Genomic DNA, 15,162 nt, shown 5'->3' with positions numbered 1-15,162 from the left:
TGTTATGAGATATATTTTATGTGTTTATCTATCTTATCCTAGATAATAAATAAAATATTATCATTTAAGTAATATGGATTGTATGCTCTACATATCATGTTGATAATAGAATAACTAAAAAAAAACCATTTGTGGTCATTGGGATTTTAAAAAATATGATTTCTTGCACTTATTTGATGTTTAAATTTACTTTATTTACTGTACATCCTATATATTAGGGGTACTACCCGACCTATATGGGCAAGTAGCCACTATTTCACACCCTGTCTCCATCCATATCTTTGATCGTCTGCATTCGCTTACTAGGTAGGTGGTGGTGTCTCCATCTATATCTCTGATCGTCTGCATTTGCTTTCCAAGCGGGTGGGTTGACCACCACCACCTAGCCACCCTATCTAATAATAGATTCTTCACAAAAAATGGCACAAAACTATAAATATATTAAATGAACAGCATAAAACCAACAAGAAACATCATATATGTGCATAGATATTCATATATATGCATAAAAATACAAATCCACAGTTGTGACCATGACCATGGCCATGATTGTGGCTCATAAACCCCATAGATCCACGATTGCAATCGTGGGTCGTAAAAGTCGTAGACCCACAATTGCAATCACGAGTCTTTAACTTATAGATCCATGACGATGATTGTGATATTTGGTCATAGAGACCTGCGGCCAAGTTGTGTTCGTATCGTCATATACTACGGCTTAGCCTTGACCCATGACAATGGTATGGTGATCGGTGGAGAAGAATAAGGGAGGAGAAAAGAAGAAGAGAGGAGAGGGAGAAAGAAGAAGAACAAAAGAAGAGGAAGTATAGCATGTGAGAGGCACCAACATGAGAAGAAAGGAAAGAAGAGAAGAGAAATGAGAGAGAACAGGTGAGTGGAGGCAAAAATGAGAGGAGAGAGAACAATAATTTAGTGTTTGAGGTATTTATATAAAATTATATATACACACATTGTACGAGTGGGTAAGGTAACCACCACCTCCCCACCTGCATATGTATTTTTAGTTAGGAACTAGCTTGCACCCAGGGTGGAACCGGCGGGTAGGCCAGGTTGTGGGGACCCGCCATCCAACCTTATTATGGATTACCCCCTTTTTCATGATATTTAATTGAATTTGAAGCAAAAAATTTCGACATCTTTTAAAAGTGTATACATCTCAATGCTAAAATATATGCTTATTGCTCATCACTATAAAAAGAAAAAAAAAAAACCTTATCTATCAAGTATAATACAAAGAATAAATAAAGAAATAGACTAATTTGGTGGACTAATCAAGATTACATAGTATTAGAAATTTTAGATCAGAGTGCATAGTGGAAGCATTTGCCTTGGGTAGCAAATCTTGGATTAGGTGCAACTGTTGTACAAGCTTTTCTACTGGTGATGTTTGTCCAAAATCATCATTATTGATTGTGAAATGTGTCATATGGAAAACCAAGACAATACTCATATATTCTACAACCTAAATGTTGGGATAATAAATATATATATTTTGGAAGAGATTTTTATATTTTGTATTGGAAGCACGCCATTCTATGTGGGAAGGGCTATAGCCTTTCCAACTATAACTCCAGTTGTCCTTAAAGGCCAGCCATCAAAATCCTTGAAGTGGCTTTATAATTCTTGTACAATTGAAGGGGAATGAGTAGGGGTGTAAATCAATCTGGTTTGATCTATGGGATGATGATTCGACATTTTCTCGGACTAGACCAGACTAATCACCTCTAGTGGACAGGACCGGACCAGTAACTATCGATTTGGCCCAATTATTTTAACTATTTTGTTTCATCTTTTTGTTGTAAATAAATTAATAAAAAAATTATTTGAATTACTAAAATTACTTAAATTTCTATAATTATATTTATGGTGTTAATAGTTACTACTTACTAATTTAGACTTTACTTTTTAGTATGCATAATTATTAATAATGTCTTATATTTTATATATAGTTAATGATTATCAAACAATTTCAATATACATATATAGATTATTCATGCTTACTTGCAACTTAGGTATTTAGAAAAAAAAATTTTAATTAGTATTACTTTAATTAAGTAAATAGTAGAGTAAATATAAATGAATCTACATATAATGACATAAATTATCATATCATTTATGATATATTATTAATTGATAATATATATTATTTAACATTTTATATGGTCAATGATAATATATTAGATAAAAATTACATAATTAACTAATACACTTATTATATAAAATAATATATTATATATAAATATATTTTTCAAAAAAAGAAATATAGCTCAGTCGGTTTCAATCCGCTAGGGTCCAAAAATGATAGACCTCGGAAACGGATAGAAACCCATTAATCGATCCACCATTTGTGGGACCGAAACCAACCACTTACAATTTCGGTTCGGTTCGATTCGGTTAGTTTTTATGGTCTTGACCGAAACTTCTTCACCCCTAGGAATGAATACTCAAAACATTCATATTAGGTTCTCTATAAATTTTCCTAAAATTTAACTAAAAAAACACTTCCAAAAATTAATTTTTTTTACTCATATTTTAAAAATCTCATACATCTTATTTCTTATAATTTATCTATTCTATTAAAATAATATTTATCTATTCTTTTTATATTACTTTTTTTCTCTCACTTACAAACTTAACTACTCACTATTTTATATTTTCTTATGTTTTAAACTAATACTCTCTAGCGAATATTTTAAACAAAAATTAATTTTTTATTTTTGCGGATACAATAATATTTTTCAAATTATTATTTTTTTTAAATTTTTATATTTATTTAAACTATTTTCAAAACTATTACTTAAAACTATAACAAATATAAACATAAAAGAAAGTGTAGATGATTGGAAGAATAATTTATTTTATTAGTTAGAATAAAATATTTTATAAAAAATAATTTAGGGATGAATAGTGGCTCCCCATATTTAGGGAGCTACTATTCATATCTCAAAACCTTTTCCTAAACTAGGGAACAAGATGGAGATGGATTTTTATCAAAAAGTTTAATTTTTCACTAAACTTTAGGGTATTAGGACATTTAGGCATCTAGATACGGATGCTCTTAATATGGGTGTCCCTTTATTACACACAGCACAAAAATTGAAATTGAAAAGAATGGGCAAAGGCTAGAGATATTATTTTTTCCCCACTCTTTAACTCATGAAAAAATCTATATGATTCAAAATTATAGTTGATAGAGAGAGAATGTCCACCTTCTGTCTAGAACCCACCAACATTAAACTTGCTCAGAGGAGTGTCCTACCTCCCTCATTGCTCCTCCGTCTTCTTTTGAGTTTTTTCCTTTTCATGTTTTTGTTTTTCAAGGCCATAGGAGGGCTAAAGGTCGATCTGTAACTCTTTGGCGCATAGTAGCCACCACACATCCCATTGCAGGATTTCCAAAGCACTGATCCTTCATACGGGTAAAAAATTTCGCCAAAAGGAACAGCATGTGAGCCACACATGCGGTTCGAAATTGGCACGTGAATCCCACGCGTCTCCACCAGATGTGCTTTTATGCCATCACCCATGGCTGTTTTAGATCCAAGGCCACCCGTTACTTTAAACCTGACTGACCACCATGTTCCCAGGGTGGCTCGTGTCCCGACACCCTCTGTTTTGTGTTGTTTAGTTTTTATTATCTTATGTATTTTTCATTTTTTTCATGTTTTATGGTATTTTCTGTATTTTAGGTTGTAATAGGAAATAAAAAATTAAAAAATAAAAAATATTATCTCTAGGACCAGGGGTCTATAGAGTATGTCCTCTACTCCGTGGGAGTGTGGGGTTTGTTATTGTCTTAAACGGTATTTTAAGATAGAGTGTCATCTCTCAAACATTTTGTCTGGAGAAGTTTTACAATACTAGATAAGACCATGTCAATTACGAAAGAATTTATGTGTTGAGGAGCTTGAAAATTTGTAATTGACTTGTAATTCTCATATTAGAGTTGTAATGTCCATTTTATGAATAAATTAACAATGTCTTTCTATTTAAAAAAAAAAAAAGAATTATACTTGTTAGCGACAAATAAATATGATATTTTTATACTACGTTCTTTACCTTTCTTCATGTACAAATCAAAGTAAGTCATCTTGGCAAATAAAAAATATTTAGAAGTGATTCACAAGGCACTAATTATTATGCACTGCAAGCTTGATTTCAACGCATCAGTGATACATATATATATATATATATATATATGTATGTGTGTGTATGGGAAATTTGATATAGTGTCACTCTTGAAAATTGATTTAGAATAATGCGAGATAAATTTTTAATTTCCAAAAAAGGATTCTTTTTAAATATTTTATTTCATCGTAAATGTCAATCTCAATATTAAGTTTTGATCTATGGAAGATGCTATGTAGCCCCTCAAGTGTACCATTCAAAATAACTACTATATTTGTTTTTTTAGTAATGCTACGTATATTTATTTTTATGTACTCTTCATCCATTTTATTAATGTGATTGACTGCATAAATTTTTTAATACGCAATCAATCACATCAGTAGAGTATACAAAAAAGTATATAAAAATAACTGCATATAGAATTTTTGTTTATTTTTATTAAATGTTTAAAAAATTTACTACCAATGCATTTGTGTATTTTTTTAACATTAAAAAAAGAAAACTGCTACATGCATAAAAAAATTACACAAAATAAACTCACAAACTAATGTGATTTTATGAATTTATTAAATCTGCTTTATAATAAAAGTAACTTTATCATCTCAAATTACATCAATTTATAAATTTATTTTTATATAATCTATTTGTGACTAAAATATTTTCTTTAAAAAAACTGCATTAACGGTACACTTGAGGGGATGAATAGCAGCACAATTGTTCTATTTCTATTTAGTCATGTTAGGATGTGGCGCATTTTAATTCTTAAATGATTTTATAGAAAAAATTTTATTTGTAAGACTATTTTATTAACATATTAAGTAAGCCACTAATATGGAAGTATGTATGCCACGTTAACTAGTATAAAAAAATTATTAACGGTTTTATTTTTGTACAGAACTATGTTATTCATAGACTCACATGTAAATCCATCTCTTGATATGCACAAGTCCCAAATGCACACACTTTATATACATAGTTCGTAAATATTTTATTAAAAAATAGAGCTTACTATTAAAAAAAATATAAAAGACCTGAGATTCTTTACATTTTTTTATTATGGAGTATATATTTTAATAAAAAAGAAACTACACGAGATTTGTATATTTGATTATTCTTTATACATTAACTCACAAATAGTATAACTAAATTTTGTAGAAAAATAATACTTGCAGTCGTAAGTATACAAACATCACGTAATTATTTTTAAAAAAAATTAATAAATATGATATTTATATAAAAAATTAATTTTTTAATAATAAACCCTACTCTTTTTTAAAATAATTATATAAAATTTATATATTTTATTATTGTAAATAACATTACTCATATTTAATTTATATCATAATCACTCAAATAAACAAATTTATAATGTGCCACGTTTATGTGACCCTAAATGACAAAGTTGACAGGTACATTGCCCACTCTTCCATTAAAAAGAACATGCCATACATTACTATAGCTAACGCAAAACATCCATTTCAGCTAAACGCCAGCGTTATTTTTCATAAAGATGGATTTCATTATTCCTTTTTTAGTGGAATATAAATTACACTAATTCATGTCCATTCGTATTTCGTAAAAAAAAGAAAAAGAAAAATCTGATGAATTTTCCATTTTTTTTGGTTCAAATTTAAAACACAAAGCTCAATTTGAACTCTCTATCAGACGTTGGTTGATAAGGGAGCGGGTGATAGCCACCCCCAATCCTAACCCCGCTCTCTCTCACAATCCCTGTGTGTGGAATTTCAAGTTGGAACCCTAATTTCGATTTATTCCAACGCCGACTGGATAGAAGAGAAGAGAGGGAGAGGGAGAGGAAGATGAGTAGCCAAGTGGCGCCTTCCGGTCCGAGGAGGAACAGCCTGAGTCAGAAACAACGCGGTTCCTCCGCCGTCAAGAAATCAGTCTCCTCTGACAACGGAAATGTTTCCAAACCCTCTTCTCCTCCTGCCCCTCCAACGTGAGTTCCGTAGTCTTCTTTTATCATTTCCTGGGAAAATAGCGCTTCAAAACACTAATTTCAGTATTGTTTCGAGTTTTAATTTTGGGTTATTGGATGGATATATAGGTCTGTTGGTGTGGAAAGGACGGTGAAGAAGCTCAGGTTGTCGAAAGCCCTTACGATATCCGAGGGCACCACCGTTTCCGACGCCTGTCGGAGGATGGCTGCTCGTCGCGTCGACGCCGTTCTGTTAACTGATGCGAATGCGTTGCTTTCTGGAATCCTTACTGATAAGGTTTCGGATGATTTCTGCTGGTCTTGGGCGAGGTTTTTCCACTTTTTAAATATTGTATATAATCTTGTACGTTTGTTGTGATCAGGACATTGCCACTAGAGTTATAGGGGAGGGTTTGAGACCGGAGCAGACTATAGTTTCGAAAATCATGACGCGCAATCCTATTTTTCTGACCTCAGATTCGTTAGCAATTGAAGCTCTGCAGAAGATGGTTAATGGTGAGCTTCATGTATCCGTGATTGTTTTTCTATTATACTTATTTTTGGCAAGTTGGTATTTTTTAAATTTTTGGCAAGTGCATGACAGGGCATTTTACTATATTGCTTAAACTGGAGAAATAGATACCTAGGCTCTATATCTTTTCGGTGCTTCAACAAATCTAGTAAGAAATGGAGTCGTTACATCTGCTTGATCGAATAATCAACTGTGACAAGCAGGAATAGAAGGAACCATGGCTAGAAAAACAAATGAGCCGCACATTCAGTGTCAGGAGAAAATGCCTCGAGTCTCCTGCTTATACTTCTTGATTGAATTCATTATTGAATCAAATTTTACTTGAAATGATTTTCATGATATTTCAAATCTCCCCTGGCCTTGGAACTTAATGATGTGTAAACCTCCTAGAATGATACAACGTACCTTTTTGGGTCAGTTGCTCTTATCAGTGTTTCTTAGTCTTATGATATTTCTCTTGTGAATGAAACATTGGTTAGGGACATCAATTTTCTATTTGGTTTTCGATAAGGCATAAGCACTTCTCTGGAATTTTGAATGGAAACTTATATGTCTGTATAGCTTAGTTGAATGCAAGGTGGCATGTTTTACTTTTTATTTGATCACTGAAGCTTTTTTATGGTAATTATTGGCTATTTTTCCTGTCGTCTATGTTTCCTGTCTCCTGAACAACAATGGATATGATGTCACGTCCCCTTTTTTTATTATTAATAAGAGATTTATTACCAAGAATAGGCATAGCCCAAGTACACGGGAGGTATAAAAGTGGAAATATCTACATACACCAACTAAAAATGACAGAAAAGACTAAAGCAAGTCCAGAAAATTTTCACCATTCATTACAATAGCCATAGCCAACAAACATAAAGAATTAAAGAAAAATTCCTTAATTTCTCCCATTGAACGTTCTCTATCTTCAAAACACCTCCCATTCCTCTCCAACAAGCAATTAAATCCACCACCTGCCTAGGAATCACCCAAGCTATACCCATCCTACCAAAAATCTCGTTGCACAAAAATCTGGTGTCACATCCCTTTTAGTATTATCCTGTCACTTTTCACTTCCAAGTACTTACAGACTAGTGACTAGCAGTTTCTCCTTGCATTCTGACTTTTATTGTGGTCAATTTCAGATATTTGTATTCCATTGTGCCTTTTTTTTTTTTTTAAATATATTGTGTGGATGAGCCTATTATTAGTAAATCATTATTTGTTACACAGGCAAATTCAGGCACCTCCCTGTTGTAGAAAATGGTGAAGTTATTGCCTTGCTGGATATCACAAAGTGTCTTTATGATGCTATATCTAGAATGGAGAAGGCTGCCGAACATGGTAGTGCAATTGCTGCTGCAGTTGAAGGGGTGGAACGCCAGTGGGGCAATTTTTCTGGTTGGTTTATAATTCACATGTATCGGTATAACTACTTATGTGCGACTGATGTTATTGCACTCGTGCATTTATGTATTAACTCTTGCAACTGCCAGGGTTGTTTTCAGAACATGCCCTATATGAGAGATAATAAATTCAAGCTTGATATTAAATATTCAGTTGAAGTGTAGCCATTTTTGCTAAAACTGAATACGGACATTTAAGTTAATGAAATTTCTGAATGCATATTACCTATGCATTGACTGATTTACGTTAAAATTGAATGATCATAGCATGAATGCACTCTACCTATGTGGATACGGTTGTATAATCACTTGGCATGCAAAAGGTTCTTAATAGTTCGGACCTGATTTTTAAGCCTGTCTGATTTGTACAAACATGAAAAGGTGCAGTTGTTTGGTGAAATGGTAAAATCTCGAGCTGCTAGCCCTAGTGCTTTGGTCGGAGTCTTGAGACCAACCATTTTATGTAAAAAAAAAATGACGAAAAGCTTGTATGCATGGCTGCAAGCATAGGATGCAATGAACCTTTTATGTATGTACATGAAACCCAGAAGTAGTTCTATTTTATGTTCATGTTTGTTTATGTGGGTTCTGGCCTATGAACCTACTAGATTAATAGGAACTTTTCTTGGAATGAGCTGTTGTCTCAGATATTATGGGTTCAATTCCTCACAAGGAGTCCCTTCCGAAATTTCACAGCTTTCTTGGAAATCACCTGATTTTATGGTTTATATATTGCATAAGTAACAGAACTTTTTGGAAGCCTTGGGTCATCTTTGGTTTCATAATTTTCTAGAAACAATTTCAATCGTAAAAATTTTATCCTAAAATTTCTAATCTACCTACCTACCTTCTCAAGACCCAATAAAAATATTTCTCAACAACCTTTTTATTCAGAAAATTTCTCCATTTTACTACCTTCTTTCACAAAGGTCAATAAAAACTCACATCAAGAATTTTTTAGAAACTTTAGGTCATGTTCTTGTTCCTTGTTTGAATAGGAATTGACTGGATCAGACTTTATCGTTTAACCACAAAATTCAATGTTAGGAAGACTGCCACATATGCTTTACTAGGTAACTAAAAAATTCTATGCAGGACTGAACTTAACTTTTCCTGTTACTATCTGTTTCAGCTCCATATGCTTTTATAGAGACGTTGAGGGATCGGATGTTCAAGCCTTCTTTGTCGACTATCATTGCTGAAAATATCAAGTACACTCTTTAGCTTTACTTGCTTATTTGTTTGTTAAGGAATAGAGTATCTCTATGGATTTTGTAGTGTTACCATTTTTGTAGCTTTATATGTTTTTAGGGTTGCAGTTGTATCGCCATCAGATCCTGTGTATGTTGCTGCCAAAAGGATGCGGGACTTGCGGGTAAATTCAGTTGTTGTTATGACAGGGAACAAGATTCAGGGGATACTTACGTATGTCTCTTTCCTTAATAGGCTTTATCTTTAGAAGTTTGTTTTTCTGGAATATTTTGGGTCCTGAGACGTCTGTAGTTATGTATGCAAAGTTGTACATTTACATTCATATATTAGTAATATACAATTATGTAGTTACCCGAGATGCACTTATGGAAAACTCCTTGCCGAGGGTTCATGCAGCCCCAGGATTAGTTGGGATTTTATTCCAGACATCCGGTGCCAAGCAATAAAAAAATATGTAGTTATGTTTGTTTTAAGTCATTACTTAACAAAAAAGAAAAAAAAAAAAAAAAAAAGACACATAGCATGCCTTTTATGATTTTGCGGTTTCTCATGTCTTACAAGTAGTCCATGTTACTTATTGAAAAAAGTGGATTATGTTGGAAGACAGCAGTCAAACCATTGTTGTTAAATCTTAAGTTTTGGGTGACCTTTAATGCGTTTTTGAATATCTTTTTGTTTGCTTATAATTTGGTTATGAAACTGTATTACAGTTCAAAGGATATCCTTATGCGAGTGGTGTCACAAAACCTCTCTCCTGAATTGACTCTGGTGGAAAAGGTTTGTTCTGAAATCCTATCATTTACTTGCTTTTTTCTTTTGCAATGTGCAATTAGCACACCTATTTTTATTTTTTATGAGCACACGAATAGTTGCCGAAACTGCTGATTCTTAGCATGATCTCACTTTTGATGTTCCTATTGTGTTTGCTGTTTTCTTTCCCTCACTTTGCTCCATCTAATTTAATTCTCAAGGTAATGACGCCAAATCCAGAATGTGCAACGTTAGATACAACAATTCTTGATGCTCTGCATATAATGCATGATGGGAAGTTTCTACATCTTCCTGTTTTGGATAGAGGTGAGAGTATTGGTTTTTTAGCCCCCATCTGAAAGCAAGGATAGCAAATCTACTTTGTAATTAAAATAATTCATGGCCTCTGTTCTGCAGATGGATGTGTGGCTGCTTGCATAGATGTTCTGCAGATAACGCATGCAGCAATCTCTATGGTTAAGTATTTCATTCTTAATCCTTAGTTGCACGCTTAAAATATGCTTTCCAGAATAGGGTGAAGCTTTTCACCCTTCAATATTGAATCTATAAAATATAAAGTATGGGCTTAATTGATGTAATTTTATCATAAAATATTTGGCTAATGTATAACTGTAACAAAATGTCAAATAAGGTCCTTAAAGTTTTATCTGGAGCAATTGAATCTTTGTTGTAATCATTAAGGGGGGTTATTGCTTGTATATGTCTGTGTGCTAAGTGTGCACCTCTCTGCGCCTTTAATGTCCGAGTTTTATTAGAAAAAATCCCTGATGAGTTTATCAAATGGATGTTGTTTCAATTAATATTAATGGAACATGTTGAGATGGCTTTTTCCATGCAAAATTATGTCATGCCAACTGATATGGTAACTTAGGTCAGTAATGGAATGCAAATTTTCCCAAATTGAAGCCATTAAGGGAATAATATTGATGGAACATGCTGAGGTGGCTTTTCCCTGCAAATTTGTGCTATGCCAAATGATATGGTAAGCTAGGTCAATAAGGGAATGCAAATTGCCCCATATTGAACCCATTAAGGCCTTCAGAAAATTTGTCACTTCAATTGACATGTTAAGTTAGGTCAGTGTGGGAATGCAAATTGCCCGAAATTGAACCCATTAAGGTCTTTCAGACCTATAGAAAACAATGATCAGGCCATTAGGAATTTGTTTGTGTTCATGTATCTCCTTCATTTCACTTTACTTAAAGTAAGATAAAATCTTATTAAGCTATCTTGTACTTCATTAGGCTGAAAATGGCTCTGGAGCTGTTAATGACATGGCAAACACCATGATGCAAAAGTTCTGGGATTCAGCACTTTCATTAGAGCCACCTGATGATTTTGACACCCATAGGTATCACTTTTGCTTCCTTGAGTATGTTGTTTAGTTATCGTGGTTGGATTGGTAATTAACCATGCTGGATGTTATTTGTAGTGAATTGTCTGGATTTATGGCTTCGGATGGGACAGAAGGGAAGTTTAACTATCCGTCTCTTGGTCTTGGAAATTCATTCACCTTCAAATTTGAGGATCTTAAGGGTCGTGTACATCGAGTCAATTCTGGTAAACAATTGAGGATAGGATTTTTGGGTAGACCAGAGATCCAGATTTCCTTTTGTACTTTTATACTTCCCTCATCACATAATAAACATCCTTTTTCATAAAAGCAAAAAACTTTCATTGTAAGGGGAACACTTATTAGTTCTTTGATAATCGAACTAATAAGTGTTGAAAATATTTTCTCCTTTCCAAAATTATCCTTGTCTGTCTTATTAGTTCTTTGATGAGAACACAAGTTCTAAAGTTGAATTCAAATGAAAAGTAGGAATTTTTTGAACTCTTTTTGTTTCTATGGTACAGGCCATGTGACAGACGCTGGGAAAATTTCCTGACGTTAATTGTAGGCATCTTATTGAATGATTTCTGAAAGCACTGGAAGGATTTAGAATTTGTTCCCTTTAAGCTGTAGCTGAGTTGAGAAGAGCATATTCACTAATTATACAAGCACCCATACACATGGAAGGGGTCACACACCAACATTCGCTAGATACATTCTATTTATTTATTTATTTTTTTTCCCCTGTTTACTTCCATTATCACATGATAATAGTCCAATTTTCTTTCATTCGGTGTTCCTAGATATTTGTCCTTTACATATTTGTATGAGGGTTTCAACACAGGATTTACAGATGGGGTTGTGGTGGTTTAATTGGAGATGGAAACAACATGGTGGTGTGAAATTGGCTGTCAAGAAATGCAATCATTAAGTAGCATGGCAGATATGGTGATTCAATGGTGTAGTTGGTGATGGAAGAATTGTACTATCTATGGTGATACTTGTGTTGTATGTAATATATATGTATAAATTTTATAAACAAATTTGTGCTCATAATGTTCGCATATTTATGGTTGTGGTTATGTTGGTTGTGAGCTGATGAAAGCAGTTTTGCCGGATGTTGGAAATTGGGGTTAGGTCACTTGTAGTGTAGTGCAAAAGTGAAGGGGGTAGTTTGACAATGATTATGAGCACGACAAACAAATGTTGGTGCATTCAAGGCTTGCTTTTTTAATTAAAAAGTTCCTTTTTGCAAGAAAGAGAAAGCTTCTGTTAATATCTTTTTCAGGCTCTTGAGTGTCTGGAGTATGTTGGAATTGCTATCGTAATGTGCTAGACATGGTTATACTTCTGATTTTCTTCAGGCACTGAACATTTGGATGAGCTTGTCTCTGCAGTCATACAAAGGATTGGTGCTGGGAATGATGGGGATCGTCCTCAGCTTTTGGTGAGCTTCCAAAATTCTAATATTATGCTGGGGTGCTTTTTACTTCTGTTTGTTCCTAATTTTTTTTTTCCTGGGCAGCTCATTAATCACTTTGATTATTTTTGGTTTTTTAGTATGAAGATGATGATGGTGATAGAGTTCTACTTGCAAGTGATAGTGATCTTGTTGCTGCTGTCAGCCATTCTAAATCAGCAGGACAGAAGGTGATGATTTTGGCTTGTGTGGGCTGTCGTTTGGATCTGATCCTTTTGTCTTTGAACTTTTGGGATTATGTATTGAAAACAACCTGTCTTTTATCTATCAACTTTCTATGCTTTATGCCTGTTTTCTCTCTTTTGGTTGATACATGTTTGATACTCGAGTTTCACTAAGCTGGGATTTTCCTTAGACACCAAGACGGTTTACTTTTGTGTTGATTAAATTATTTGATTTAACTTAAGTTGTTGGTGGATGGAGTAAAAGTTGTAGGATAAAATTTATTCTGAGATTTTGGATGCCAGTAATTTAAAAGACCAAACATGCCATGCCCCAGTGTTCTGCTCAATGATAGTTCTGCGTTACATTTTGTATGCCTAATGTATTCTTGCAATCCATTGAATTGGACATGATTGGTGAGTCACAAGGGAGGTTATGGCTGTGGGTGGGGCTGAATGGCGAGGCAGGTTTTAGTTAGCAATATAATTTTAATTCTAGGCTTTGTCAAGTTGAGCAAGATGCGGTGGTTAGTAGTTCACATTTTCATGTTTGGCATTGAATATTTAAATGTTCTTGATCATGGATCCTAAAACAGTTAAAAAGGAAAAAAAAAAAAAAAAAGTTCGCCTAGAAATTAATCCGGGTAGTATTGATCTTTTAGATTTTGACTGTGTCCTTCCTTGCAGGTTTTAAGGTTGCACCTAGATTTTTCTGATGCAAGCCAGTTGAGTAAACCAGAGTCAGGTACATCTACTATCCAGGATGGATCCGGGTTGGTGTCTCTTCGTTTAGGCATTTTGGCAGGTGCAGTCGTTTTGACAAGCGTCGGTGTGTTGGTCTACCTAAAGCGCTCTAACGTCTGAGGTTATATACTGATTCCATGGAAGATTACATTCTAGGATTATAAACCTAACCGGGGGATGATCGATGAAAAAGTAATTTTCTCTAAATTACAAAGGAGCATTGCGAATGTGATAAATGGAGCAGATAATGTTATGTGATGTAATGATACTGTGAAACAGATCCTCTCATCTCTCTCTCTCTCTCTGTCTCTCTCTCTCTCTGTTATCCAAGGCGAAAAACAATGAGAATTAAGAGCCGTTCTCATGTCATGTGCAGTAATAGGCTCGATACTTCAATGCACCATAATACATTACTCACAGATGCATGCTTTAGATGTAATAATCATTTTTGGTGGCATACATCTTTTGTAACGTGGTATTGAAGTTTATATAATACTTTTCACCACCTCTATGATGGGAATGATGAGTGTAGCCTTTAGAATTTTTATATGATACTCATTCAATATTTATATATATACTAGTAGAGGCAACGTCCTTTGGACGTTTGCCTAGTGGGGGGCATAATTTAGACTGCAAAATAAATCTTCATTCTGTTATAGCCTTTGATAAAATAAAATTGGAACGTTTGCCTTGTGTTGGAGCGTAAGTTCGGTTGTTAATAAAAGAAAGTTATCGAAATAAAAAATTGTATAATCTTTGACACTATGTTAATAAATTATTAACAAAAAGAAATCTAAGAATTTTTATTGGAGAAAAAAACCATAAATGTCAAATATGATGTCTTCAATAAAAGAAATAAAAGCATAAATATGAGATCTTGTAAGAAGTCAGTATCGAAAATTTAGAAATTGAAAACCAAATGTGTTACAGAAGAAATAACTTCATACAAAAATATTCTAACAAGAAAAAAAAATGATATTAATAAAATATATAAAAACAAAACAAATAAAAGGCTATAAAACAAGCACAAAAATTTGAAAATGCTATTTTGTTTTATTTTTTATTATAATGTTTGTGTTAATAAATTAATGTTTATCAAATTTTTTAAAATTTTCAAACAAACTTCGAAAATAATGAGACTAACTACTATATTTATATATAAAAACTCAATAACCATAACTTTGAAGTGATTATTAGGTAAAATGGTGTTTTACTATTATGTTTTACTATTTATTTTTTATTATAATGTTTGTGTTAATAAGTTCATATTTATCAAATTGTTTATCAATAAGTATAAACCTCATATTTTCTTTAGAAATAATAATAACTGTAACATCAATAACAAAAAAAAAAAGCAAATAATAATAACATAAAAAAAAATATAACATGCATATCAATCAAAGACATTCAAAATAAAAAAAATAATTTTGATAACAATGTTCCAATT

The 15,162-nt window shown here is 33.0% G+C and overlaps 1 protein-coding gene across 2 annotated transcripts; it reads left to right on the top strand.

Annotated features, from left to right (window-relative positions):
* Positions 1-5,764: 5,764 nt before the first annotated feature.
* On the top strand, positions 5,765-14,235 carry LOC122303321 (CBS domain-containing protein CBSCBSPB3-like). Of its 2 annotated transcripts, XM_043115067.1 has the most exons (14): positions 5,770-6,109; positions 6,218-6,386; positions 6,472-6,604; positions 7,842-8,009; positions 9,147-9,225; positions 9,326-9,439; positions 9,937-10,003; positions 10,198-10,303; positions 10,394-10,452; positions 11,242-11,348; positions 11,430-11,557; positions 12,695-12,777; positions 12,891-12,980; positions 13,659-14,235. In XM_043115067.1, exons 1-14 carry the CDS (start codon positions 5,970-5,972, stop codon positions 13,833-13,835), a joined length of 1,620 nt encoding a protein of 539 aa, XP_042971001.1. In that variant the 5' UTR covers positions 5,770-5,969; the 3' UTR covers positions 13,836-14,235. The 2 variants fall into 2 exon arrangements, with proteins under 2 accessions (XP_042971002.1, XP_042971001.1); XM_043115068.1 differs by lacking the exons at positions 12,891-12,980; positions 13,659-14,235 and having other exon boundaries at positions 5,765-6,109; positions 11,855-12,708.
* The last annotated feature ends 927 nt before the right edge of the window (positions 14,236-15,162 follow it).

The sequence above is a fragment of the Carya illinoinensis genome, chromosome 3, assembly GCF_018687715.1.
Source record: "Carya illinoinensis cultivar Pawnee chromosome 3, C.illinoinensisPawnee_v1, whole genome shotgun sequence".
NCBI classification, from domain to species: domain Eukaryota; kingdom Viridiplantae; phylum Streptophyta; class Magnoliopsida; order Fagales; family Juglandaceae; genus Carya; species Carya illinoinensis.
Note: the sequence above shows the minus strand (reverse complement) of the source record. Positions and strands in the feature narration are given on the sequence as shown.